We start from the raw sequence: 27,127 nt of genomic DNA, 5'->3' as shown, positions 1-27,127 counted from the left end.
TGAGAGCTTAATGAGCCATATTTTCACCCATCCATTTACGTGGCAAATATTTGCTGCATGTGTCTGTCCACCCACTCTGGTCTGGCACCCCAATTTTGATCCAAGGTTATGCATCTGGAGTTCACATGCTTAGTCTTGTTATCTGATCTTCCGTTTTCCTCCCCGCGAGGAGGCAGGCCTGTGGCGAGTTCCTCGTCATTCTGGTCTGGCCCCTGGATCCTCTGCCATTTCAGGGCACCCTGGAAACACAGCGCTCCTGCCCTCTGATTCTGCAACTCTCCTACCTCGTTCTCAAAACTGAGAAATGTCAGCAGCTCAGTAAGCAAGCAGGATCGGTTGTGCTGAAGACTTCCTAACAAACAGGCCCTTCTTAACCCCTGCACTGGGTAAGGGGGACAGAGCAGGGGACCTTTCCAATAAATACCCACTTGACCCTATCACAAAGGCTGCTGCAGGGATTAAAAGGAGAGGCTCCAGAGTCACTGCCTGAGTTCAATGCCTCAGTTTCTCATGTATAAAATGGGGGACTGATCCATCTGCCTCATGGGACTGAATGAGACATCCATATACAGCTTCTATCAGAACGCCCGATGCATCCATGCATGGCAAGCCCCGTAACATATACTAGCTATTAGTATTATCATCATTTTTACACTCCCATTTAAGCAAAAACAGAACAAAACATAAATATCACCCTGTGTCAGCCCTAATGACAATTTAATAGACAAAATTAACCCTCATAGAAGGCTGTGCATATTCTGCTAGCTTTGTCCAAAGTTCTGGGTAACATGATCAGTCGCACAGCAGGCAGAATTACATCTGGTTTACATATCTCAACTGAGCGGGGAAACATGATGTTTTTATTTAGTTAGGTTCAGACAAGAAATAGATACAAGGCTTATATTATATTGTGCCTAACACGGCCAGCACTTGACATCCACTGTGACGAAAACCTTACACAATCCAATTAATTTGGGGGTTGTGGGGAGGTTCTAGGAGGGGGACACAGGGAGCCGCAGATGTGAATAACTGCTGGATCCAAGTGCTCCGCTTAGATGCTGGCTGCAGCCTACAGGCGAGACGCCACACGTCAGGCCCCGAAAGGTGGTGCAGACACTAACCAGGCACCCAGCTCATCTCAACTGCTCCCGGCGGCTTCTCAGAGCAGAAACCATGCTGCCCAGACTGGGAGGGAGAAGAGCAGCCTTGCAGCGTCTGCTTGGGCTCAGGCCTCTGCTCAGGGTTCCTGGGAGAGGCCAACGGGAAGCTGCTGGCCCTGAGCACTTGTCAGCAAGACCCGAGGCAGGAAACAGTTCAGGTGCTGAGCAGACACACGAGACAATGCATTTATTTGGGGCACACTCATTTTATCGTGGTAGATACCCTACATGAAAGGAACCAGTGCAGAGAAAGGACAAGGAAAGAAGCCAGCATTTATGAGGGCCAGCTGCATGCTGAGCACACACAGCTGCCTTGCAGGACGGGCACTGTTATCCCATTGCAGAGATGGAGAAGCCAAGGTCCCCCTGGACAGCGAGGTTATATCCAACTGTCCACCACCTGGGGGTAGGTTAAATATTGGGAGAGCCATACAATGGAATACCACGTAGCTATTTCAGGGGACACGACATTGCTAACACTTCCCCATATCTTTAAATATACATTAGGTGGGAAAAAAAAAACAGTATGAATAATTCCATTATTTTAAAAATGTTCTATTGCATATATATGTTTTCTACTGTATATATGCATATATGTGTAAATAAAAGGAGGTAGAAAAATTAATCTTAAAAGATGTATACTAAAATTTAACAGTGATTTTTCATATTTCTTTTTGCTTATGTGTATTTTCACATTAAAGAATGTATATTTGATATGTATTACTTGTCAAATTAAGACTTTTTAAGAGAAAGAAATAGGAACTAAAAAGCTGACTAGCCCAAGGTCACACACCTTGTAACTGGTGGAGCCGAAGTTTGAACCCAATTGTATCTAGTGCCAAGACCTAAGCCATTTCTGTTCCACTACCACACCCTCTTCCAGAAAGCAGCTGCATTTGGAAGCAGAGGCTGCTACTAAAGTAAATCCGTCAGGGCCAAGGGGTCTCTGCATTCCAGAGTAATAGTGGGGTTAACTGCAGAGTGCCTGGGAAAACCAGCTCTGTGCTGAGAAAGCATGGGCCTTGCTTGAGAACAGTTATTTCTAGCTCTTCGGGCGGAAGGGACCAATCTTCCGTAAGGTCCGTTCATTACCTAGAAATAGAACTGCCTCTGCCAATCCACAGGGTAGAGAAGGTGCCTGCTTTGGAGGGACACCCTAACATGAGGCACGGGGGACCCAGCACTCCCAGTGCAGCAGACTGGACATGAGCAGCCAAACTATAAGTGGCATGCCATCCAAGGGACGAGGCTGACAGGAAAACAACAGGAAGCTCGTGTCCACCATATACAGCCCGGTGATGGCACCCACTGCCAAGCTCCCCCGGCTGTCTCCAGGCCCGTGCCCAGCAGCAGCTCACACAAGGGCACAGGCCAGGAGCCTTGACGGGCCAGAAGTCATGTGGACCCAGTGCTGGGGTGAACAGATCTGGGTTTGAATTCCAGCCTCTCTGCTTACTATGACCTTGGGAAAGTTACTGAACATCTACAGGGGGCTCAGTTTGCTCACCCCTAAAATGGGAATAAAAATACCCCATAGGCTAATTTTTTCTAAAGACTTAACGCAGTCAGTGCCTCACTCACACAGGTCCTTACAACATGACCCTCACCCAGTGAATCTTGCTTAGCGTGCAATAATCTAATCATACACACTGCTCATTATATCACACTTTTCATTTTATTCTGCCTTCCAGGAAAATTGCTTGGGTGGGCACCTCACTTTACAGTTTACAGAAGGCTCACACACAATCTCATGTTAGCTCACAATGCTTTGATACCCACTTCACAGATGTGAGACCCGAGGCTCCCAGCTGAGTTCACAACACCCACAAGTAGCAGAGGAGTATCTCCAGGCCGCGGCTTCCTGGCCAACACATTTTCTTCAACTCCTGCTTTTGGGTTCCCATCCAGACCACAGTCTGACTCACTCCTTCCTGACATGAAACCCGAAGTGTCCTTTCTCCAAAGTTAGAACAAGTAGTTACTGTATCTCTCCGACAAGCAAACATTCTTTCAGCAAACATTGTTTTTGTTTTTTAGAGATGGGGTCTTGCTGGCATTGCCCAGGCTGGAGTGCAGTGGCTATTCACAGGCACGACTGTTAAACACGGCAGCCTGGAGCTCCTGGGCTCAAGCGGTCCTCTTGCCTCAGCCTCCCAAGTAGCTGGGACTATAGGTTCAAGCCACCACACCTGGCTTTCAGTGAACACTGAATACACACTCTCCTATGGGTGGCCCCGTGCCAGGCTCTGAGGAATGGAGAAGGAGTGAAGCCGGCTTCTGTCCTTGAAGTGCCCCTCAGTGGCTTGGATGCGGTGTGACATCCCCTGCCTCTGCTCTGTCTCTGCCATTGAAGCAGAGGGGACAGTGAGCAGTCAGCTGGCCGTAAGAGACTCTGCTACAAATGTCTGGGGGGCAGGCTCACCTCACACCCACCCCCACTAAAGAGCATCTTATGATCCTGGACTCACGGGCTCAAACGATCCTCTCACCTCGGCCTCCCAAAGTACTGGGATGAGAAGCGTGACCCGCCACACCCTGCTATTTAAGAGCATCTTATGAAAGGGCTCCTCTGACCCATAAACCTGAGCTGCTTCTCACCAAGGCAATCTTCCCCCACCCACCGCTGCAGTGAGTTTAATGTCCCTGCCAAATTCATGTCCACCAAGGACCTTAGAATGTGATCTGATTTGGAAGCAGGGTTCTTACAGATGTAATTGGTTAAAGATGTCGACACAGAATCATCCTGGATTTGGGGTAGGCACTGAAATCAATGGCTTCTGTCCTCATGAAGACACAGAAAGACACACACAGGGAAGGTGGTCATGGGACGTGGAGGCAGAGACTGGAGTGAGGCAGCTCCAAGTCAAGGAACACCGAGGGTGGCTGGAGCCCACAAGAAGCCGGAAGAGGAAGGGGGGATTCTTCCCTAGGGCCTTCAGAGGGAGCGGGGCCCTGCAGATACCTGGATTACACACTTCTGGCTTCCAAAACCTTCAGAGAATACATTTCTATTGTTTTGAGCCACCAAGTTTGGGGTCATTTGTTACAGCAGCCCTGGGAAACTAATACACCCCTTTCTTAAAATTCTCTGTTCAGTGAGGCAGAGGAGGCACAGCCTGGGGCCGCCACTGGGGTGCAACTAGCCCTTCCCACTGCGATGGTACAGGCACCGGGTTAGGTGGAGCCTGGGCTGTCCCTTGTGCAAAGCCGAACTTTGGAGTGTGTGCACACACACGTACACACCCACTCATACCCATTCCAGACTTCTAAGAATGACGTGCTGCCAACAAAGGCTGGAACTCTGTCTCTGAACAGGCCGACTCTGTCGGCTCCCGGGAGAGCTTTTCTTGTGGTTTGGGTTGAGGTTTCTTTGCTTTCTGGCACCAGTAAACTGCAGCGTGAACTATCTCACCAAATTTGGCCAGCCTGAAGTTGAGGCGCTCTTCATCCCTGCTGCCTGAGTACACGTGGCACCCTGAGGGTGCTAGTGAGAAGTGCTGGCTTGCTGGCCTGGCAGGACACCCCAACCCGGGAGGCTTCGACTGGACGTTCACAGCATTTTTCTCCCCGCCTTCTTGGCTGGGCGCTGCTGCTGGCTGGACCTGGAGTCCTGTCTCCCTCCTGGCTCTCCTTAAACACTCAAGGGTACTTTTATTCAAAGGCCTTTTAAGTGTTAATAACATAGAACATAAAGCTGCTCAGGCAGGGTGGTGGCTTACACCTGTAATCCCAGCAGTTTGGGAGGCCAAGGCAGGTGGATCAACTGAGGTCAGAAGTTCGAGACCAGCCTGGCCAACCTGGTGAAACCCCATCTCTACTAAAAATATAAAAATTAGCTGGGTATGGTGGCACACCTATAGTCCCAGCTACTCAGGAGGCTGAGGCAGGAGAATCACTCAAACCCAGGAGGTGGAGGTTGCAGTGAACTAAAATCTCACCACTGCACTTCAGCCTGGGTGACAGAGCAAGACTCCATCTAAAAATAATTAATAATAAATAAATAAAAATAAATAAAACTGCTCCCCAATGCAAGTCTTTCCCTTTCCCCTGCTGGGTGGGGGAGCTGCTAACACTGACCTTGACCTTCCTGTGTTGAGTGGCCACCTCCAGCGCTGGCAGATGGCATGGCGGGGCAGTGTGTGTCATTAGCCACAGGTGGTCTGGGAGTGTCTTCTCATCCTGGCTTTGTCACCAGTTGACTTGGAAACTCCCCTCCCCTCGAGGATCCTCACTTGCTAAAGGAGGGGTAGGTAGGGCAAGACGCTTTCTTGGATCCTCTCTTGAGTGACTTTCCAAGGTGACAGACTCCCTTCTGTGCCATGGAGAAGGATGCTTGTTTCTTACTCATTCCTACTACACTTGATTGGTACTGCCACACCCTCGGCTCTGCAGGATGCAGGAAATGGTAAGAAAACCCAGCATGCGGCCCCGTAAGGGAGACGCAATGACAGCAGGAGAAACCAAGTCCCTCTGGGAGGGGCCGTGGAACAGACACGGCCATCACCAAGTGAGGCGCCAGCTGGAGGAGGCACAGAGAGGAGTCTGAAGGGTGGCCAGGAGTGAGCCAGGCAGGAAGGGCAGGGGGAAGGAGGGGGCCTGAGAAGATGCTGGGGTGGGGGGCGGCTGTGGGGGTGCAGGGAAGGCAGTTGGGTTGGGGTGAGATGGTGAAGGGAGCTTGGACTCCTTCCTGGAGGCTGCCGAGAGCTGGGAGGCGCACACACAGAGGAGTGTCACGCTCCAGTACTTTCCGTAGGAAGCGTCTTCTGGAAGCGTGGGGTATTCTGGGGCCACTCAAACTCACATTTTCAGCTGACTCAGATAATCTTGCCAGCAGTTTTTCCACTGTCATTTCAATTAAAAAATACCGGGGGCCTGTCTTTCCTCCCTGGCTGCCCTTGGGGTAATCATCAGCAGTACTGGGCATACAGGACTCAAGTCTGGGCCCAGGGCTCTGGAGCTGTGTCGCCCTCCAGCTTTGGAAGCCCAGGCATGGGCCTTGGGGGTCAACACTCTTAGTCTGAAAGCTCTGCCACCGCCCTGCTGCTGCGTCTTGAGTCCGTGATTTACACCTCTTGGAGACTCAGCATCCCCACCTCTAAAATGGGCTCAATATTGACCACCAGCACTGGTGCATCACAAATTGGAAAATAAGCTAATAAATGTAAAAATACCTAGCACAGTGCCTGGCTTAAAACAAAATGCTGCACACACGTAAGCATCTCTTTTTTATGTTACAAATTGGGGTAGGAACTGAGAAGAGCCGTGGAGGAGCACAGGCAGGGGTGGGGGAGAGGCCGTGCAGAGGAGCAGCTGAGGCGTGGGTGGACGGCGGGTGGTGGGTGCTATGCTGTGAATGTTGGAGTTTTTGTGAGTTTGTCTACACAACCACTAAATTTTCCTGCAGCTCAAATCCCAGAAGCAGGAACGCTCATGCTGGCAAACGCAGACTCGGTGTGGGCTTGGGCAACAGCCTGACGTAAGTGGATCTGGCAAGGCCGCGGGAGCTTTGGCAGCCGAGCCCCTGGCGCAGAAGCATCCTCATCAACACAGTGTTGACGGCGCTCCCGGGCCTCTGGCTCATCCCTGTTTCTTAGCAACTGCCCTATTTTGGGGGAACACTGAGTGCCACAGGGAAGCTGGCCTGGAAGCACGTGCAAGACAGGCAGCACCTTCGGTCAACACGCAGCCCCCTGCTCCCAGCAGCCTGGTCCCCTGATACCAGCTGCCATCTCCCGGCACAATGTGACCAGATTGGAAGACCTCCATGAGGCGGTTCAGCCACTCCACAGGTCTCCAAGCTTGCGAGAGAGGCCCTGGTCATCCCCTGCGCCCCCAGGCAATAGCCCATTGCCATCTGTTATGCTTCCAACCATCTGAATAGCTGCTATGGTAGGAAAGAAAGACACTCAACAAAACACACCAGGCCCTCAACACTCACACCCAGGGCCGGGCACAGAGGGCCCCCTCGATCAATAAAACACCCCAAAGGGAGTCCAGGTCTTCCCTAACATTCCATGACCAACAGAGGTGTTCTAGAAAGTTCTGGGATATGAATGCCTGCTGGATGTTTGTTCCTTCTCCACTTTGACAACATCATTTTATCTTTGCAAAATTTATTTTGGAGGAATTAAAGAATTCCACCAGGGCCAGGTTTCTTGGGAGAGGCAGTTGATCTCAGATATGTATTATTAATACTAACATTTTCTTGTCGTGATTGCACGCCCAATTTAAAATGAATTATCCAATTAAGTTAAGAAGGTGATGCGTTCTAATTCCAGGAATAGGTTGCCAATGACTTTGTCTTGACTGTTCTCCCCGAAATCCCTTCCAATTAAGTAAAGATTGTTCAGTACATCGTGAGGCTAAGCCAAGAGGTTGCTGTGGAGACGGGAGGATTTTTCATCCTATCACCATTTTCCTCTCTTGATGAGAAGGGAGCCAGCAGAGCTTTCAGCCTCCCCCGGGGTTGAATGTTCACTGCCAGCAAGGACAAAAGGTCTGCTGGACAGAAGAGGATGAGGGGTTGTGAAAGCTTCCAGGTCTCCTTCTGCAACAACAGAGAGAACCCGTGTCTTCAGCTTCTCGTGAGCAAAAGACAGTTACCCACCTTATGGGGATACCAGAGCCCATCCTTTTTCCCTCTCCACCTCATGCTGAAGGTGTGATAGGGCCAACTCGGCCAGCAGAGAGAAATAGATTCATGGTACCTGGCCAGAAAGATCAAGGCTGTATGGTTGGGTGTAAAACGATCCATGCCAAGAACAGTAAGAGGAGACACAGATTTTTATTTCTAAAATGGAAATCTGCTCATAGCACTCTCTTGCTTTTTTAAGAGACAGAGTTTTGCTCTTTCGCTCTGTTGCCGAGGCTGGAGTGCAGTCATACAGTAAGAGCTCACTGCAGCCTCTACTTCCTGGGCTCAAGTGATCCTCCTGCCTCAGCCTCCCCAGTAAGTAGGACTACAGGTGCGCACAACCATGCCCAGCTAATTTTTTGTCATTTTTGCTCATCTGTTATTATTAGTTTTTTGGTTTTGGGGTTTTTTTCTGTTTGTTTTTGTAGAAACAAGGCCTCACTATATTGCCCAGGCTGGTCTCAAAACTCCTGGGCTCAAGCAATCTTCTCATCTTGGCCTCCCAAAGTACTGGGATTACAGGTGTGAGCATTCCCCGCCCCCTCCCCCATCTCCTGTTTTTAACTTTTTTTTAAATGTATTTTTATTTATTTATTTTTTTGAGATGGAGCCTTGCTCAGTTGCCCAGGCTGCAGTGCAGTGATGTGATCTCGGCCCACTGCAACCTCCACCTCCCAGGTTCAAGCAATTCTCCTGCCTCAGCCTCCTGAGTAGCTGGGATTTATAGGCGCACACCACCATGCCCGGCTAATTTTTGTATTTTTAGTAGAGACGGGGTTTTCACCATGTTGGCCAGAATGGTCTCGATCTCCTGACCTCATGATCCACCTGCCTCGGCCTCCCAAAATGCTGGGATTACAGGCGTGAGTCACCGCACCCAGCCAGCTTTTAACTCTTCATTGGCTCTCACCACAGAGTTCCAACCCTTTAGCATGATATACTCCACACTCCATTCCCCACTCACTTTTCCAACCACATCCTGCCCTCACTCCCAAGATACTCTGTGCTTGAAAGGTCAAACTCATCCACATGTCCCTGCCTTTACTCACACTGTTCCCTTCTTGGTATATCCCTTCTAACTTTTTTCAGCCGGGTAAACTCATTCTCATTCCTTAAGATCCAGATCAAGTGTCTTGACCTCCGGAGGCCTTCCCTCTGCCTCTACATCCCTCCCTGCTCTCCCAGAAGGCCCCAGCATTGGCCATGCCAGCACTTTACACGGGGTTCTCTACTAAAATTGGTTTCCTGTCTGTCTCCCCGACCAGCTGCTGAGCCCCTCAGGAGGAAGGAGGTATGTTTCCAAAGGGATGGCTGGATGGCTGAGGAAAAGGCAGAGGTGAAAGAAGAGGCCGTGTCAACTGGAGGTGGATGTATAATTAAAAACCCTAGGCCAGGTGCTGTGGCTCATGCCTGCAATCCCAGCGCTTTGGGAGGCCGAGGCGAGCGATCACCTGAGGTCAGGAGTTCGAGACTAGTCTGGTGAAATCCCATCTCTACTAAAAATACAAAACCTAGCTGGGAATGGTGGGACGCACCTGTAATCCCAGCTACTCGGGAGGCTGAGGCAGGAGAATCGCTTGAACCTGGGAGGCAGAGGTTGCAGTGAGCTGAGATCGTGCCACTGCACTCCAGTCTGGCCAACGGGAGTTGAAACTGTGTCTCCAAAACAAGGCCTTATTCAAGAAGTGGTGAATGCTGTGAATCCCAGCAGGAATTCCTGCCCCTCAGGCTTGACCCATAAGGTGCCTGGCAGTTGTCAGGGCCAGTGACAGAAATGCTCTGGGCATGGGCCCCGCTCTTCTCTACTCTAAGATGAAGGGTCCATCTGTCTGATGTTAAGGAGTGAAAGACTTGTTAGCTTGTTAATAAAATCTCTGAAAAAGATCCTTCCTGTTACATCAGGTTATAACAGTACCTTCTGGAAGACTCAGTTTAAACCTAAGGAAAAAAAAAAAACTTATCCAAAAATTCACACCATCAGAACTACAGTAACAAACCTATCTCCTAGGGCTTAAAACAAGACCAAGGGAAAAAGCTGTTTGACAGAGAGGAAGTGTAAAATGCCCAGGCCTCAGTTAAATGTCCTGTTTAGGCCTCTACGGACTCTGGTTTCTGCCCCTCACGGGCTCAGCCACAGGCGCCTCCCATGACCTGTGTGTTTCTCAAATGAAACAGGGGCCTTTCATCCATACCCGGGTTGCAAAACATGCCACTCCCTGGATGGGGCATCACTCCTTTCTTGGAATTCTAATTGGGTTTGCCCCGCAGCCTCTACAAAAGCTTAACCGGGGAAAGCAGTTCCCTGGTGGAGCTCGGATGCGGAACCCTGGCCCTCCAGACTTTCCCCACACCTGCGTCACGCGCACTCCGCACAACTGCAGATGCAGGAAGGAGCCTCTGAGCACAGTGACCAGAGCCTCCGATCCCAGCACTGCCAATCCGGGATTGGCGCCCCCAGGGTCGCCTTTTCTTCCCATTTAAGTCATCTATTAAAATCATGTGCACTTCGAGGCCAGGGAGCTGCTCAATTCCCAGCAACTCTGAATCCCTCCAAGGCAGGACTCCTCTTGGGTGGACCTGTCTCCACCCGGGGGACTTGGCTCAGCGATGTGTCTTTGATTCTAGTGTCACACCTGTCATGGAGTCTAGTATTTATACCTGCTGCAGAATCTAGGTGCCGTGCCTGTCATGGGGAGCAGTTTCCTTTTAGGATTTGCTGAATCAAACCATCACTTATAGAGGGAAACCAACACTCTCCTTTTAAGTGTAATTTTAAAAATCTAAACAAAAAGCCCAGCAGTGTCTGAAATACAGTCATGCATCACTTAACGATGAGGCTACGTTCTCAGAAATGTGTCGCTGGGCAATTTCGTTGTTGTGCGAGCATCATAGCATGTACTTGCACAAACCTGGAGGGTCTAGCCTATCACACACCAAGGCTATGCTATATGCTCTCAGGCTACAAACCTGTACAGCACGTTACTGTACTGAATACTGTATGTAGGCAACTGCAATATAATAGTAAGTATGTATGTATCTCAACGTATCTAAATGTACAAAAGGTACAGTAAAAATATGGAATTACAGTCTTATGGGACCGCTGTTATATATGTGGCCCACTGTGGACCAGAACATTATGTGGTACATGACTGTATATGGAGGTGTTACAGGGTGAATTTTGTCCTTCCCCAAACTATGCTGATGTCCTAATCCCCAATACCTGTGACTAGGACCTTATTTAGAAAGGGGTCTTTACAGACGTGACCAAGTTAAGATGAGGTCATAATGCATTAAGGTGGGCCCTAATCCAATGACCGGTATCCTCATAAGAAGAGGAAAATCGGCCAGGCACGGTGGCTCACGCCTGTAATCCCAGCACTTTGGGAGGACGAGGTGGGCAGATCACAAGGTCAGGAGTTCAAAACCAGCCTGGCCAACATATTGAAACCCCATCTCTATTAAAAGCACAAAAATTCGCCAGGTGTGGTAGCACATGCCTGTAGTCCCAGCTACTCAGGAGGCTGAGGCAGGAGACTCCCTTGAACCTGGAAGGCAGAGTTTGCAGTGAGCTGAGACCATGCCACTGCACTCCAGCCTGGGCAACAGAGCGAGACTCTGTCTCAAAAAAAAAAAAAAAAAAAAAAAAAAAAAAAGGAAAATCTGGACACACAGAACGGGGAGAATGTCATGTGATGATGGGGGCAGCGATCCGAGTGAGGCTGCTGCAAGCCAAGGCACGCCAGGGACTGCTGGCAAGCCCGGGGCTGGGGAGAGGCCAGGAAAGAGTCCACCTGAGTCAGAGGGAGCACAGCTCTGCTGACACCCTGGCTCTGGACATCTGGCCTCCAGAACTGTGAGACAACACATTTCTGTTGTTTTAAGCCACCTACACTTTGTGGTCATCTGACCTGGCAGCCCTAGGAAACTACGGGACAATAAACAACAAGCAGTGACTACTTTTATTTTTTAGTTTATCACTCATTAATATCAACTTTCATGACATAAATGGTGTGCACTTGAGTAGTGGACACATCAGTGTTTTATCCATTTGTTCACTCGTCTAGCATTTACTAAGCAACTAATACATGCCAGACCCTGTCCGAGGTACCAGAGCGACAAAAGTGGTGCATCCAGAAGGCCACAATGAAGGCAGCTATATACAGACAGCTACAACATAATACAGTCAGTTTTTTATAAATACGCATAACTGGAATGATGAGCCTCCACTGAGTGGGTTTCTGACACCTGTACTAAGCACCTTATCCGCGTCATCTTATCTTCTCTTTCCATCCTCACACAGTCCGACAAGGAAGGGTGCTGTTCCCATCACCACTTTCCAATGGATGAACTGAGACTCTGAGGTTGAGGGACAGCTGGACTCTTAACCTCGAGGGCTCTGGACACAAAGCTCCCACCAGTCACTAAGACAGTCCAGAAGGTGGAGACTGGCTCCAACTGCAGGTGCTCAGAGAAGTGCCAGAGCTTTGATTCAGAGCGGTGAGGGAGAGTCATTTAAATAAGAAAGCATCTTCACAGCTGAATTTTCAGAACAGATTAAATATATGAAAATAAGCAACTGAGGAAAGAAACTGTTGTTGTCTGTCTTCAGTCATTAAAAAACACGACAAAGTGCTCCTGATAGGTCCTAAGTGAAAAGGGCCATAATACTCAGATCCGGCGTTTCCCTATCTCCATGTGCCTGAGCAGCAACGTAGCAACAAAGGTTTTGATCTTCTTTTTTTTTTTTTTTTTTTTGACACAGAGTCTCACTCTGTCGCCAGGCTGGAGTGCAGTGGCGCAATCTCGGCTCACTGCAACCTCTGCCTCCCGGGTTCAAGCGATTCTCCTGCCTCAGCCTCTGGAGTAACTGGGACCACAGGTGCGCACCACCACGCCCAGCTAATTTTTGTATTTTTAGTAGAGACGGGGTTTCACCATGTTGGCCAGGCTGGTCTTGATCTCTTGACCTCATGATCCACCCACCTTGGCCTCCCAAAGTGCTGGGATTACAGGCGTGAGCCACCCTGCTCAGCCTCTTCTTTTTTTAATAAATTGTGCTAAATTTTTTAAAAAGAGACAGGGGTCTCGCTATGTTGCCCAGGCTGGACTTGAACTCCTGAGCTCAAGTGATCCTCCCAGTTTCTAATTTTCTTCTTTGCACTGTCTGAAATGTTCAAATTGGTGATAGAGAAACTGTCATCTGTATTATTATTCTGACTCATGCTTCATTGTGCCTACCCTGTTTGGGGCCGTGTTCTCAGCCCTGCACACGTGTGAACACGGTGAATCCCACCACAGCCCCACAGTGTAGACTCTACTATTATACCCACTTTACAGAAAAGGAAGCTGAGGCTCAGAGAGATTAGGCAACACGGCCACAGTCATGGAGCTGGATTCAAACCCACATGATCTAGGCTGGAGCTCACGCTGTAACTACCTCGCTATTATAATCTGAGAGGGGAGGAAAATAACACTCTGAGGAGGAGCAATGATCAAAATGCCTCAGCCCCAACCTGACCGCATGGACACAGAGACGACCCTCCTCCGGGGCCTTTCTGACCGCATGGGCACAGGGACGACCCTCCTCCGGGGCCTTCCTGACCGCATGGGCACAGGGACGACCCTCCTCCGGGGGGGCCTTCTGCAAGTTTGCACACATTTTCCACTTTTTTCTCTGCTAAAAATATAACATATAACATATAAAAATAATGATATTCTCATGCTTGTCTACTCAAGTGGGAAAAATTCCCTATTAGGACAAACCCAGGGATGTGCAGTTGCAGCCAAGAGGGAAGAAATGACAGCTAGCAAAGGACAGGAGAGATGATGGGAGAAAGGACGCAGCCGCCGAGTCCAGCAGCTACCTGATTTCTGCACTGAAAGGCTCTGGATGAATGTTAGTGAGGAAGAGGAGGAGGACACCGAGAAGGAAGAGAACACTAAACGGCAAACGGTCAGGCCGAGCTGTACGTGACGCTGAGAAACGCACGCCGTTCAGGGCAGCTTGAAGTTGGGGGTGGCGCACACGGCAGTCGCCCAGGTGGCTTTGCATCCACAAAGACTCTGCTCCAATCTGTCTCTCAAGCGAGAGGCCGAGCCACTTCAGACTGCCATTTCTGTGAGTCGAAAACGGTCACAGACGGGCAATGCACACAGTCAACTTACACCTATCATCACAGAGTGACACTGGCAAAACGGAAGGAAGAAAGAGGTCATCGGAAAATGTCAAATAGAGTGTGGTTTTCGTCATCTCTTTTTGACACGCCTCCTCTTCTTCCTCCCTCTTTCTCCGTCCCCTCTCTTTTCCTCTCCCCTCCACTTCCCTCAACCATCTCTTTTCTTCTCATCTTCCTCCCCCTCTCCTTCTTTTCTTTTTAAACTGTATTAAGAGTCTAACTTTCCATCTTGCTCATCACTTGAGAGCATTTTATAAGGAAGAATTAACCAGCCATGCGTGCACATGTACATGTATGCGTGTGCACATATGTGTGTGCATATGGCAATGGCCACATGTGCATGTGGATGTGCAAGTGGGTGTGTGTGCCTGTGTGCATGTGGGCATATGTGTGTGCATGTGGACATCTGTATGTGCATGTGGGCATGTGTGTGCACATGTGTACATCTGTGTGGACATGTGGACATCTGTGTGGACATGTGGACATCTGTGTGTGCATGTGGGCATGGGTGTGCACATGTGGACATCTCTGTGTGCATGTGGACAAGTATGTGTGCATGTGGACAGGTGTGTATGTGTATACTTGTGTGTGTGTGTGCATGTGGACAGGTATATCTGTAGAAGGAAAGACATGGAGCAATTTCTTCTGGTGGCCAAAGTCTACATGATACAACAGGATAGGAGGCTGCTCCTGCCCTTACTGCCAGCTCCAGCTTGATGCTTGGGGCTGCTCAAAGGTCATGTGGCCAGCCCCCATGCTCTGCCTGGCAAGAGAGAAAGGGGCAGTGCAGGCAGGCAGGCCACACCAGCCACCTGGACTCCTGACCTTGGGCTCTACCTGATGCACATCGTTTGCTGGGATTTTTCAGTACTGAATTTGTTTCTTTCCTTTTTTTTTTTTCTTTTTAAGAGACAGGATCTCCCTCTATTGCCCAAGCTGGAGTGCAGTGGTGCAATCAGAGCTCACTGCAGTCTCAAACTCCCAGGCTCAAATGATCCTCCCACCTCAGCCTCCCAAGTAGCTGAGACTGCAGGCATGCACTTCCACACTCGGCTAATTTTTAATTCTTTGTTGCGACAGGGTCTCACCATGTTGCCCAGGCTGGTCTCAGACTCCTGGACTCAAGTGATCCTCCTGCCTCAGCCTCCCAAAGTGCTGGGATTAGGTGTGAGGCACTATGCCCAGCCTGAGGCTCTTGGTAATAAACAAAACTTCTTAGGTTGTAATACCCTTTGGACAGCCTGACTGCCTACCTGGAACTCAAGACATTCAAAGGCAAAGGAAATGAATGGCCCAGAAGGCAGGGTGTGTGTGTGCCTTTTGGCTGGGAACCTGGGTGGACCAGCTGGGTTCAAAATCCGGGCTCTACTGCTCACTGGCTGTGTGCACCTGGGCAGGTTTCTCATCCAAGCCTCCACGTTCTCATGTGTATAAGGAGGATGATGACAGCAGCACCTGTCTATGGGGTTGTTGTAAAGTTTAAAGGAGACAAGGGGAAGAAGTGCTCAGCACAGCACCTTAGACGTCTGACAGAAAGTGCCAGAACATACTTGTTGACTGAAGGCTATGAAACTGCTCTCTCTAGAGATTTTAAAATCTGCCCAAGGGAGATAAGATATAGTCTAAACAGGAATGGCTTTGCTAATTTTGTGAGCAGTCATTTCCAGCCCAGGACAACCCTTCATGCTAAAGAGACACAACCCTTAAGCCCCCAGGCCCAGGCCAGGCTTCGAAGAGATGAGTCAAGTCCCAGACACAGAGGGAGGACTTCTTTTTTTGATACCTTGATTGAAAACAATGAAAATGCTTTTTGAGTCTCAAAGCCCAGCTTTTAGGCACTCTGCCAGCAGGCAACGGGAGGGTTTTCCTTCAGCGGCCCCAGTTCCCACTGCAGAACTTAGAACCTGGGAAAACACGCAAAACAATAAGCCATCTGCGAGGCTTTCAGACAGTGCAATTTGCAAGAAGTGCTTTTATATCTTAGTAGGACTCTGCAGTAAGTCAGGATTAATTAATTGCTACATTAAAGGAGAGCACCTTTAGCATTTCAATGACACAATCACGTGCAATTACGATCACATAAAGGAACACTTTATAATTAATGATGTCTCTACTTCCTGAAATGTATAATCCTTATGTCTTGAATTCCAAAGAGGTTGGCAGACGGCAGACCCTAAATATAGATCAGGAACTAATATTTAAATCAGTTTTTAATTCACCTTTTAATATGAACAATAAAACCAGAACAAAACTTACCATTATCATGGCTCTATGCCTTTATGTCTTAGAGGCTAAATATTCAGCAACAACAGATTCAAACTGAAATGGCTAACAATTACAGGCCTGAAATGGTTCTCCTAAACAGCAATAATTTTGCCCTAGCAAGCACATTAAAACTGCTTTTCCAGAAATGCATTAAAACTCACTCCAACTGTCCTGGTTTTGGCAACTACGCTATATTATCACTTATCAAAGCACTCTGCCTCATCTCTATGACTTAAAAATGAACATGTTTTTTCTTCCAATTAGGGAAGTTTCCCATGAAGTTGCAAGCACCACATACCAAGCAGTGTTCTAAGTACTTACAGGTAATGGCTCGGTCGGTCATCACCACAATCCTGAGACAGGATTCCTATTCCTATTATTATTCCTATGCTGATTCCTGTTTTATAAACGAGGATACTGAGGCACTGAATTGTTAACAAATAATCTGCCAAAGCTACCACCTTCCAGGAAAGGTCCCTTTAATTGAACCACAAACCAGGCAGGATAAACAGACTTTCCGGATTTTAACACGCATTGTGTCATTCAACCAATTCAACATGAGGAAAGCCCCAGAGCCTGCCTGCATCTCATTTCTATTGTGAGCAAAGTTCTTCAGCAAACTCAGACGAAAATGCAGAAGACACAAAATGTGACCCTCAGTAATATCCAAAGGGCGTCCAGAGGGTGGGGAAAATCCCTACAGCACAGCTTTTCTCCAAAAAGAAGGTATGCACTGCCCCTATTTTATTTTCTAACTTGATTCATAGCACGCTATTATTTTCTTTCATCAGTGAACTACGCAGAGGGGATTCCACCCTCCCCAAGATGGCCCCATGCAAGGTCAAGGGTTTACCTTGTCATAATAGTATCGCAGGGCTCTGCTCAGCTTATCATAGTTCATATTTGTTTTGTTTTTTCGGAGTCCCCACAGCTTCGCCACTTCTTCTGCTTTGAGGAGCTTGAATTCACCATCGTTCGAGGTCCAGCAGATCAAATGCTCATGTTTCTGATCCAGCAGCAACTGCAACAGGAACTGCCACAGCGTGATTGCACTCTCCATACCTGCAGGGAGAGGAGGCCAGATCAGAGCTGCTGGTCACGATGCCGACCAAACTTGGCGGGGAGAGAGGGGGCTTCAGAATGGGCAACTCAGCTGTCCCCTCCTTCCCCCAGTGAACCTAATAAAAAGTAGCTTTCACTTCCATCTCAAGGGGCCACTCTGAACCAGGAGCTTCCTGGCTGCATTTCTGTAAGGAGCCACAATTCAGAAATACAGGGAGGCCCTGTGATCCTCCTCTATTCACCACATGTCCCCACGAGTGACGGCGATGCATGGGGAATGATGCAGAACAATGATTAATGACATGACCACTTGCAGAACGAGTCCCCATTCAAACCGTTCCCCACTTAACACAAGTGTCTATTCCCGCCCATCCCATCAATTTCTTTGTGGGTCCGTGATATAGTTTGGATGTGTGCCCCGCCCAAATCTCATGTTGAATTGTAATCCCCAACGTCGGAGGTGGGGCCTGGTGGGAAGTGACTGGATCCTAAGGGTGGATTTCTCATGAATGGTTTAGCACCATCCCCCTTGGTACCATACTTGAGTTAGTGACTGAGTTCTCATGAGATCTGGTCATTTAACAGTGTGTGGCACCTTGACCCTCGCTTTCTTGCTCTTGCTCCGGCCATGTGACACACCTGCTCCCCTTTTGCCTTCTGCCATGATTGCAGGTTTCCTGAGGCCTCCCCAGAAACCCAGCAGATGCCAGCATCATGCTTCCTGTACAGCCTGCAGAACTGTGAGCCCATTAAACCGCTTTTCTTTATAAATTATACAGTCTTGGGTATTTCTCTATAGCAATGTGAGAAAGAACTAATATAGTCGGTCTCTAACTAAAATGCTGGACCCCATACTTTATACAGGTGCCTGGAATCTCTCTCCTGTGGTTGTGGTATATGTCTAAGTGTAACTGCCTTTCCTACTATGATGAGCTTCACGAGGAAAGGACTTTGCTGGATTATTTTGTATTGCCAGCACTCTGATAACCCATACAATGCTCAAAGCTGCCCAGTCCGTGGATGCTTGTGAAACCGAACAATCACTGCCAATTGCAGAGACCTTCCCTTTCCCGGCACTCACCATGCTGCAGGTCAAAGCCCACCATCACAGATGCACAGATGGGAAAAGCAATTTCTCCCATGAAGAGACAAAAACCTATATACACAATGTTATCCTTTTCCTTCAACTCTGGTGTGAACTTTTTAAATGCTATTTCTTCTGGCTAAAATGCTGTTCCTTAGCTTTGGAGCCTGGTGAACTCTTTCTCATCCATTGTGACCCAGCTCAAATAGGGCCTTCTCAAGGAAATTTTTCCCCACTCCTGGGCAGTTTCTCAATTTCAGGCCTTTGAGGACTTTCAGGACAATAGGTATTGATTCTAAGTAGTAATAATAATAATAATCCATTTGTGTTATCAATCCTCATTACATTTTTTAAAAAGGTGGTTAGACTGGCCTCAAAAGCTTTGCCCAGATCAACTGTTGTGAATGGCACAGAGAGCTAGGGATCATCCCCTTGGATAGGAGGGAGACACTGAAGTCCTGGTGGGCGGGGGGCAGGGGACTGAACCTGGAGTGACCGCAACCCAGGGGGCAGCTCTGGGAGACCTGGAAGCCAGAATAATTGCCTTGGGGAGGGTTATTTGTACCAATATTGTCAACCCCACAACTCCTCTCAATTAAAGGAAAGTAGACTAGGAGTGCTCTCCAATTACCCACAGGGCATTTTATTTAGGGCTCTTTAAAGGGGATATTCTTTACAGAAATCAGTATTAACCACAATGGTCTGTAAGACAGTCATTTCATTGCTGGGTCAAAACCACCTCTGCATCTCACAAATCTTGCAAGCCCCCACTTTGCTGGGATGCATGGCAGCTGACGAGTCCCTACTCCTCCTATGAACCACCCTTCTGATGACTTGGATATGAGCCACAACTTTCTTCTCTTCACTGGCACTAAGAACGGCTAACAGTTGTCGCAAATTCTTGAGATTTTCTTGGCCAAACACGTCAGTCAGTCAGCTTTAACGTATCTTTGAAACTTTAAGTGCCTGCTCAGATGAATCTGCTCCTGAGGGCAGAAGGCTGCCGGTGGGTTTGGAGGTCTGCAGGCAAGGGACTGTTGGGCCTCTGCTCACATGCCAGGTGGGAAAGTGGACGGCCACTGCCACCTCCCACTTTTAACTGACATCACGTTCCGAATGGGACAGGAGGGCAGCAGAAACATCTATCCATGTATTTTACGCTTAGCATTTCCACCTGCCTGGCCTCCTCAGAGCTTCTTGTGCATCACAGAATCACTTTTCATTGCAATCCAACCCCATGTGTCAGAGACCATGTTCTGGGCATGACTTATGAGAACCCATATGGCAGACTTGTTAAATGTTCTCAACTGCCCTCTCCTTAGGTGACTGTGTAGCCCTGCACTGGAGTGGCTGTGGGAGGAGTGCTGACATTGGGGCTTTGCCATGTGATTGCATTTGGCCAGGAGACTGACACGGGGAAGTGACAGCATCCCATTGCCGAGCTGGGGTCTTGGAGGCATCATAAATTGGCACTTTTCCTCCTGTGCTATGCTGCCAGGAAGCTGCTGCCCCAGAACGAGACACATGGAGGTGACCTGAACTCAACCCAAAGTCCGAAGCCAAGCCCCACCCGCCCATCATCTGAAGCAGCATCCGTGACACTGACTTGTGAGAAAAATAAATGCCACTGTAAGTCAGTGATCTTGGGGCAACTGGTTACACAGCACCACTGCAGCAAAAAGCTGACTATTAAAATACATGATGTCTTTGTTTAAAAAAAAATTCTCCCTTTGCTGGGGTGCTGTTATCTTTACGCTCTAGAGCTTGTGTTCAAAATCATGAGAAAGGCCGGCTGTGGTGGCTCACGCCTGTAATCCCAGCACTGTGGGAGGCTGAGGCAGGTGGATTACCTGAGGTCAGGAGTTCAAGACCAGCCTGGCCAACATGATGAAATTCCATCTCTACTAAAAATGCAAAAAATCAGCTGGGCGTGGTGGCCCGCGCTTATAATCCCAGCTACTTGGGAGGCTGAGGCAGGAGAATAGCTTGAACCCAGGAGGCAGAGGTTGCAGTAAGCCAAGATCGCGCCGCTGCACTCCAGCCTGGACAACAAGAGCGAAACTCCATCTCAAAAAAAAAAAAAAAAAATCACGAAAAAGTATGCTACTAGGTGTGGAGGGATCGGCTGATCACATTTTTACTCAGAGGCCACACATGGGCTAAGTGGCAGCCATGGGTGCTATGGCCATAACCTCAGGCAAAGGTAGAAGGAGAGAAAGAAAGAAAAAGGACAAAAAGGACAGGTGAAAGAGTAGAAAGGGAACCGGCAGAGGAGCAGTGGTGGGGATGGGGACCTACTGCTTCAGGGCCTCCCAGATTTCTGGAATAAAGGAACTCGCCTAGAGAAGGCAAGAGCTGTTCACTAGGAATCACAGAAATGCCCCCACAGTTCAACCAAGCTGCAGAGCTTGGGTGGCAGCTGCAGGCACAGGGGATCATCAGAGGATTACTCAGAGGGGTTGCTATGCGCAACACCGCTCCGGTGGAGGTGACTAAGGGCTCCAGCCTCTCCTGTCTGAGGCATGCCCAGCCTCGCCCCGTGCTGAGGGCCTCGTTCTCCTCTTCTCGCACTCTCTTGAGCCACTCCTTGAACCTGGTGGATCTACCAGTTTCGATGACTGGGCAGTCATGTAGCCTTCCCGGTGGAAATCGCAGCCAGACATTACTCAGAGCTGAGTCGAAAACTACTTTCCTGTGGGCTTATCATTGCATCTACAAAGATCAGTCACTCCTGTCTACGCTCAGAAGTCACTCTGGGGTATCGTGGAGCCCCCAGGCAGCTCTGGGACCCACCATCCTCTCTGGCCAGAGCCATCTGCATGATGAAAATGGGTGGCTGTCTGTGGCAGAGGTTTGGGTAGGGGGACAGGTGGGCAGTGGGCCACCAGCTGCCACAGCGCTCTCCATATTGTTTTCGTTCCACTCGATGTAGTTTAACTATGAGATCAAGTTTCATAATATACACAACTATTTTCACATACAATCACACTGTACATTCCACTGCGCCTCTGCCAGCTGGAAATTTTGCCCTCTGGGGTGTTGGAAAACACAGACTTTGTACCATCATGCTGGGAGGTACGCCCTTCCAATAACCGCTAACACTACAGATTTTCGTAAACTCATCTATATATCTCTCTCACCAGAAAAAAAATTTAAACCATTTTTTTTTTCTAAATTAATTCCTTGATACCTAGAACCCTTAATGAAGTCCAATGTCTTAACAGGCAGGTACAATAAAGCCCATTTATCTGGATGCCACTTTAAGGAATGTGAGTAATTCAGACAGTACACTGTGGCTTTTATTAAATCAACAATTGAAAAAGTGGTGGTACTTGAGATTTGTTTGATAGATTATTATGCACATGGAGGCCTGCTCTAAGTTAAAATGTTTCATCTGCCTAACTTTACTTAGCTGATTTCCCACCACTCTGAGCTTCAAAAATGTAGAACACATAAAAGGCATGCTAGAAATCTTTTTTAAAAAATTCCCTTTATCTAATGAGAAAATGCTTATCTTGGCCGGGCGCGGTGGCTCACGCCTGTAATCCCAGCACTTTGCGAGGCCGAGGCAGGCGGATCACAAGGTCAGGAGATCGAGACCATCCCGGCTAACACGGTGAAACCCTGTCTCTACTAAAAATACAAAAAATTAGCCAGGCGTGGTGGCGGGTGCCTGTGGTCCCAGCTAGTCGGGAGGCTGAGGCAGGAGAACGGCGTGAACCCAGGAAGTGGAGCTTGCAGTGAGGAAAGATCGCGCCACTACACTCCAGCCTAGGTGACAGACCAAGACTCTGTCACAAAAAAAAAAAAAAAAAGAAAAGAAAATGCTTATCTTTCCCCTGCCTAGACCCCCGCTTTTTTAAGATTCAGGGGGTATATATGCATGTTTGTTACATGGGTATACTGCATAATGGCGGGGATTGGGCTTCTAGCATACCCACCACCCAAATAGCAAACACTGCACCCAACAGGTAATCTCGCAGCCCTCACTCCCTCCCTCTCTCCCCACTTTTGCAGTCCCCAGTCTATTATTCCCGTCCTTATCAGACCTTATTTTGAATGTACAAAATTTTATCAGGTATTTTAATGCCATTCTTTTTGCAGAATCGAACTCTGTGCTTTCATACTGAGGCCCATCAGTCTGCTTTTAAAGGCATCACTGCTCTTACAGGAAGAGGTGCCCCCTTCACATCTGATACTTTCTGGATTCCTCTGACCTCACCTCAACCTTGCAGCCTGCAGGGCCTTCCCGTCTCTGGCTGGTCTCTCACCATTTCTACCAGCACTGACCAAGACCATGGTCACAGGGGGCTGAGGCCCACCCACTCCTACTCCAGAGGGCAAAACCACCTGTTACTTGCCCCAACTCCTTTCCCTTTGTAATGCAGAGCTGTGATCTGCCATGGTAGAGTGAAGTTAGATGACTTAGAGCAGCTTGTCAAATGTGAATCATATGCATACCTCCTTTAAAGGAGCAGGAGGAAAAGTGATTCGTTCTCAGTGTTGACAAATGATTTTTTTTTTTTTTTCAGATGGCGTCTCTCTTTGTCCCTCAGGCTGGAGTGCAGTGGTGCGATCTCGGCTCACTGCAACCTCCGCCTCCCGGGTTCAAGCGATTCTCCTGCCTCAGCCTTCCAAGTAGCTGGGACCACAAGTGCGCACCACCACGCCCAGCTAATTTTTTTGTATTTTTAGTGGAGACAGGGTTTCACCATGTTGGCCAAGATGGTCTCGATCTCCTGACCTCAGGTGATCTGCCCGCCTCGGCCTCCCAAAGTGCTGGGATTACAGGTGTGAGCCACTGTGCCCAGCTGAGAAATTGGTTTGTTAAAAAATAATTTTCAAAAGAGGGTTAAATCATGGCTCTCATACAGATATCAAAACGAACACGTTCGAGATTTTATTTCACTCATAATTCAGTAGGGAACCAGGCAGACGTTATAATGAGTTCAAAAAAGCATCTGAATAATAGAGGCATTTATAGAAGAAGAACATTGAAATAAATGCTTAAATGGAGGCAAAACTAGGGATGGGAGTCAATGGCACTCTGTAAGACAGAATTTGGCTGTCTATAGACGAGAATTATTTCATGATCAATTACCTATAGTCAACAACGTTGTAAAATACCTTCCAAAAAATCAGAATCACATCATCTGGAGGGAGTCTTCTCTAGAGTCAAGAATGCAGTTTTTCACTGAAGCATAATTCTTTTCTTTTCGACTAGGTCTCACTCTGTTAGCCAGGCTGGAGTGCAGTGGCACGATCTTGGCTCACTGCAGCCTCAGCCTCCTGGGGTCAAACAATCCTCCCATCTCTAGCTCCCAAGTAGCTTGGGCTACAGGTATGTGCCACCACGCCCTGCTAATTTCTTAATTTTTTGTGGAGACCATCTCTGTATGTTGCTCAGGAGTCTCCAACTCCTGGCCTGAAGCAACTCTCCTGCCTCAGCCTCTCAAAGTGCTGGGATTACAGGCATGAGCCATCGCATCCAGCTGTATAACTATTTTCTATAACTCAAAGCAGGTGCTAGTGAAGCACTTTTGTCTATTTGGAAGGTAAGCGCAGATTCTGGCACCTGACTCTCTGGGTTCAACAGCAAAGACTCGTCCTGTCTGGTTGCGGGACTTTGGGGAAGTTACTTAACCTTTCTGTGCCTCAGTATCCTCATAGGTAAAATGGGACTGATATGATAAAAGTATCATATCATACAGGGTTGTTGTAAGAGTTACAGAAGTTACTAATAACGCACTTAAACTACACCTGGGGCAAAGTAAGTGCTATTTAAATGTTAACTACAATTACCTTTTAAGCTACAGGGAATCCTCCTCACAGAGCTTGCTGTGGAGTCGCATGGCCTTCATCAGGCTGGAAGGCATTGTGTAGCTACAGCACCCACCTGGGCTCTTTGTCCATTAGGCAATGAGCCCCACACAGGCACTGAAATCCAGGGAGACTCTTCAGCCACATGGCGACTGTGGTTTATAAGGTGACTTGGAGTATGCTTCTGTTTTGTAGTCTATCATCAAATATGAAAGCACAAAAAATCGTAAATGCTTGCAGAAAACTCAGATGCCAGGGCACTGATTCTCCGACTCCAGCTTAACAAACACTGGTTTAAATGCTGACCCTGAGGCCTCCAAGCTGTGTGACCTCAGCAAAGAGGGTCCCTGGGGCTCTCTCCTTCCCTGGGGTACATTCGGCTCCCATCTATGTGGTTTCTCTGGAACAGGAAGGAGAGTCAAGTACGTGAGAGCTGTTGGGTCAGACAGCGAAGAAAGAAAGATGCTCTAAATGACAAGCCAAGGGACAATGATGACAACACCGCTCATAGCCGCTGCAGACGGGGCCCTACAGGAGGGCATTCACGGGCTGGTCAGGGCAAAAGACACACAGTAGAGAGGCCGAGAGTAAAACGCTTGACCTCTGGCACAGAGGGGAGGGACATTTTTGCAGACTCTGAGTGATTATTTTCTGCCCTTATTCTGTTTCCAGCTTTTTGCACTTAAAGAATGCAGTTATGAAAACAGTTTTGAGGCTAGGCGTGGTAGCTCACGCCTGGAATCCTGGCACTTTGGGAGGCCGAAGTGGGTGGATTGCTTGAGCCCAGGAATTCGAGACCAGCCTGGCCAAGAGTAAGACCCCATCTCTACAAAAAATACAAAAATTAGCTGTGTCTGGTGGTGCGCGCCTGTCCACCCAGCTACTCAAGAGGCTGAGGTGAGAGGATCGCCTAAGCCTGGGAAGTAGAGGCTGCAGCAAGCTGTGATTGCACCACTGCACTCCAGCCTGGGTGACAGAGCGAGACCTTCTCTCTTTAAAAAAAAAAAAAAAAAAAAAAGTTTTATGTCCCTCTTTAGTCTTTCCCATGTTTTTATTTAACTTTGATTCATTCTTTAATCCGACGGAGCCTCAAAAAGAAAGATGCTATTGACAGAAATATTGATCATTCTCATTACGCTGTGCCCGCCTCCGCCTACGTGAGAGCTGTCAGGTCACATGACACGATCCCAGCTTCAGGTGTCCCAGCTGCCTCCTGCCTCTGTCACCGAAAAGCTACTGGCCTCTTCTTGGAAGCTGACCTCCTTCCTGTCGGCCACAAGGTGGCGCCCGATGTCTTAATGTGAGCAGGGGCCGCACAGACCCCTTATGCAAAGTATGAGGTTTTTGCCTCCATTCTTAGAAGTCGAAATGCCCACTTATTTGTTCTTCTTTCTACTGATGGCAACCTAGCACTTCCCTTTGCATGTTCCTTGTTTCATTTTTACTGAGGTGGGAGTTGAGGGGGCAGAATTAGCTTTGATTTTCTTAAGCTTCTATGTGGTGGGAAATAAGAAACGAGGCAACTTAAAAAAAAAAAAAAAAAGGCAATGAGAGCCCAAGAAAAGGAGAAAAACTTCTGGGTAAGGAATAAACAAAATAGGTGCTCATGAGGTACCCATGTCTTTTTTCGTTTGTTAAATTTTGCATGGTTAGAGAAATGAAGATGGATTTGAACACTTCTTACTGAAAATTCTGCTGAGTTCAACTCCTCTGCCAGTATCTGCTATGCATTTCCATGTCATGATACTATCATTGTCTAAGACAAAGGGCAGTAGCCATTTCATTATAGAAAATGAACCCTGTACTTCAGTCAAAGAACTGGAAGACAACATTTTATATTATTAGGGGTCTGCAATAACTCAGCACAGAGTAAGTGTAAGGTATTAAGTAAATAAGGATAATATTTGAAAAAAAACAACTTATACAAGTTCTGAAGTCTTTTTTTATTATTTCTGTGAGTTGGAAGACTATTAAATTTATTTTCAAAGGACATTTAAATTATTTTGATCATTATCACTGTGTATAAAAAAGGCATGAGGCCAACTTCATGTCTCCCAAGCTTTTCATTTATTAACAAGTATTTGCATTCTGTGAATATCTACAAATTGTTCATTTTAAAAAAGGTAAACAAAAATAGGTATTGCTCACCTATTTACTTACTCTTTACAGTCTGCAATGGTTTTTGCTGTTTTTTTTTGTTTGTTTGTTTTGTTTTGTTTTTTGAGACAGTCTTGCTCTGTCGCCCAGGCTGGAGCACAGTGGTGTGATCTCGGCTCACTGCAAGCTCCACCTCCCAGGTTCAAGTGATTCTCATGCCTCAGCCTCCCGAGTAGCTGGGACTACAGGTGCACACCACTGCCTCTGGCTCATTTTTGTATTTTTAGTAGAGACAGGGTTTCAGCATGTTCGCCAGGGTGGTCTCAAACTCCTGACCTCAGGTGATCCACCCACCTCGGCCTCCCAAAGTGCTGGGATTATAGGCGTGAGCCACCATGTCTGGCCCAGTCTGCAATGTTTTTTAAATAACTCTTCCATCTTGGGAAAGAGAAAGGTTGCTGGGATTACATGCCTGTACATGTTATATCTAGCACAATGTAATATCTAGCACAATGCAAGGATTACTGGGTTTTTAATGAATGGATTACATGTCTGTAATCCCAGCACTTTGGGAGACCGAGGAGGGAGGACAGTTTGTGCCTAGGAGTTCAAGACCAGCCTGGGCAACATGATGAGACCCCCATCCCCACAAAAAACACAAAAGTTAGCTGGATGTGGTGACACATACCTGTAGTCCCAGCTACTTGGGGAGCTGAGGCAGGAGGATCACTTAAGCCCAGGAGTTTGAGGCTGCAGTGAGCTGTGATCACATCACTGCACCCCAGCCTGGGCAACAGAGCATGAACCTGTCTCAAAAACAAAACAAAAA

General features: G+C 48.0%; 1 protein-coding gene across 4 annotated transcripts in view; it reads right to left on the bottom strand.

Annotated features, from left to right (window-relative positions):
* Positions 1-27,127, bottom strand: part of ELK3 (ETS transcription factor ELK3) — an 84,328-nt gene that overhangs the window by 37,841 nt on the left and 19,360 nt on the right. For all 4 annotated transcript variants that reach the window (XM_063593581.1, XM_034934265.4, XM_055096010.2 and 1 more), the window contains exon 2: positions 17,089-17,297. In XM_063593581.1, the coding sequence (XP_063449651.1) occupies positions 17,089-17,295 (207 nt within the window). In that variant the 5' untranslated portion in view covers positions 17,296-17,297. The remainder of the gene's footprint in view (positions 1-17,088; positions 17,298-27,127) is intronic.

This window comes from Pan paniscus, chromosome 10 (genome assembly GCF_029289425.2).
Source record: "Pan paniscus chromosome 10, NHGRI_mPanPan1-v2.0_pri, whole genome shotgun sequence".
NCBI lineage: Eukaryota > Metazoa > Chordata > Mammalia > Primates > Hominidae > Pan > Pan paniscus.
The sequence above is the reverse complement of the archived record's forward strand: the minus strand, read 5'-3'. Positions and strand labels throughout refer to the sequence as shown.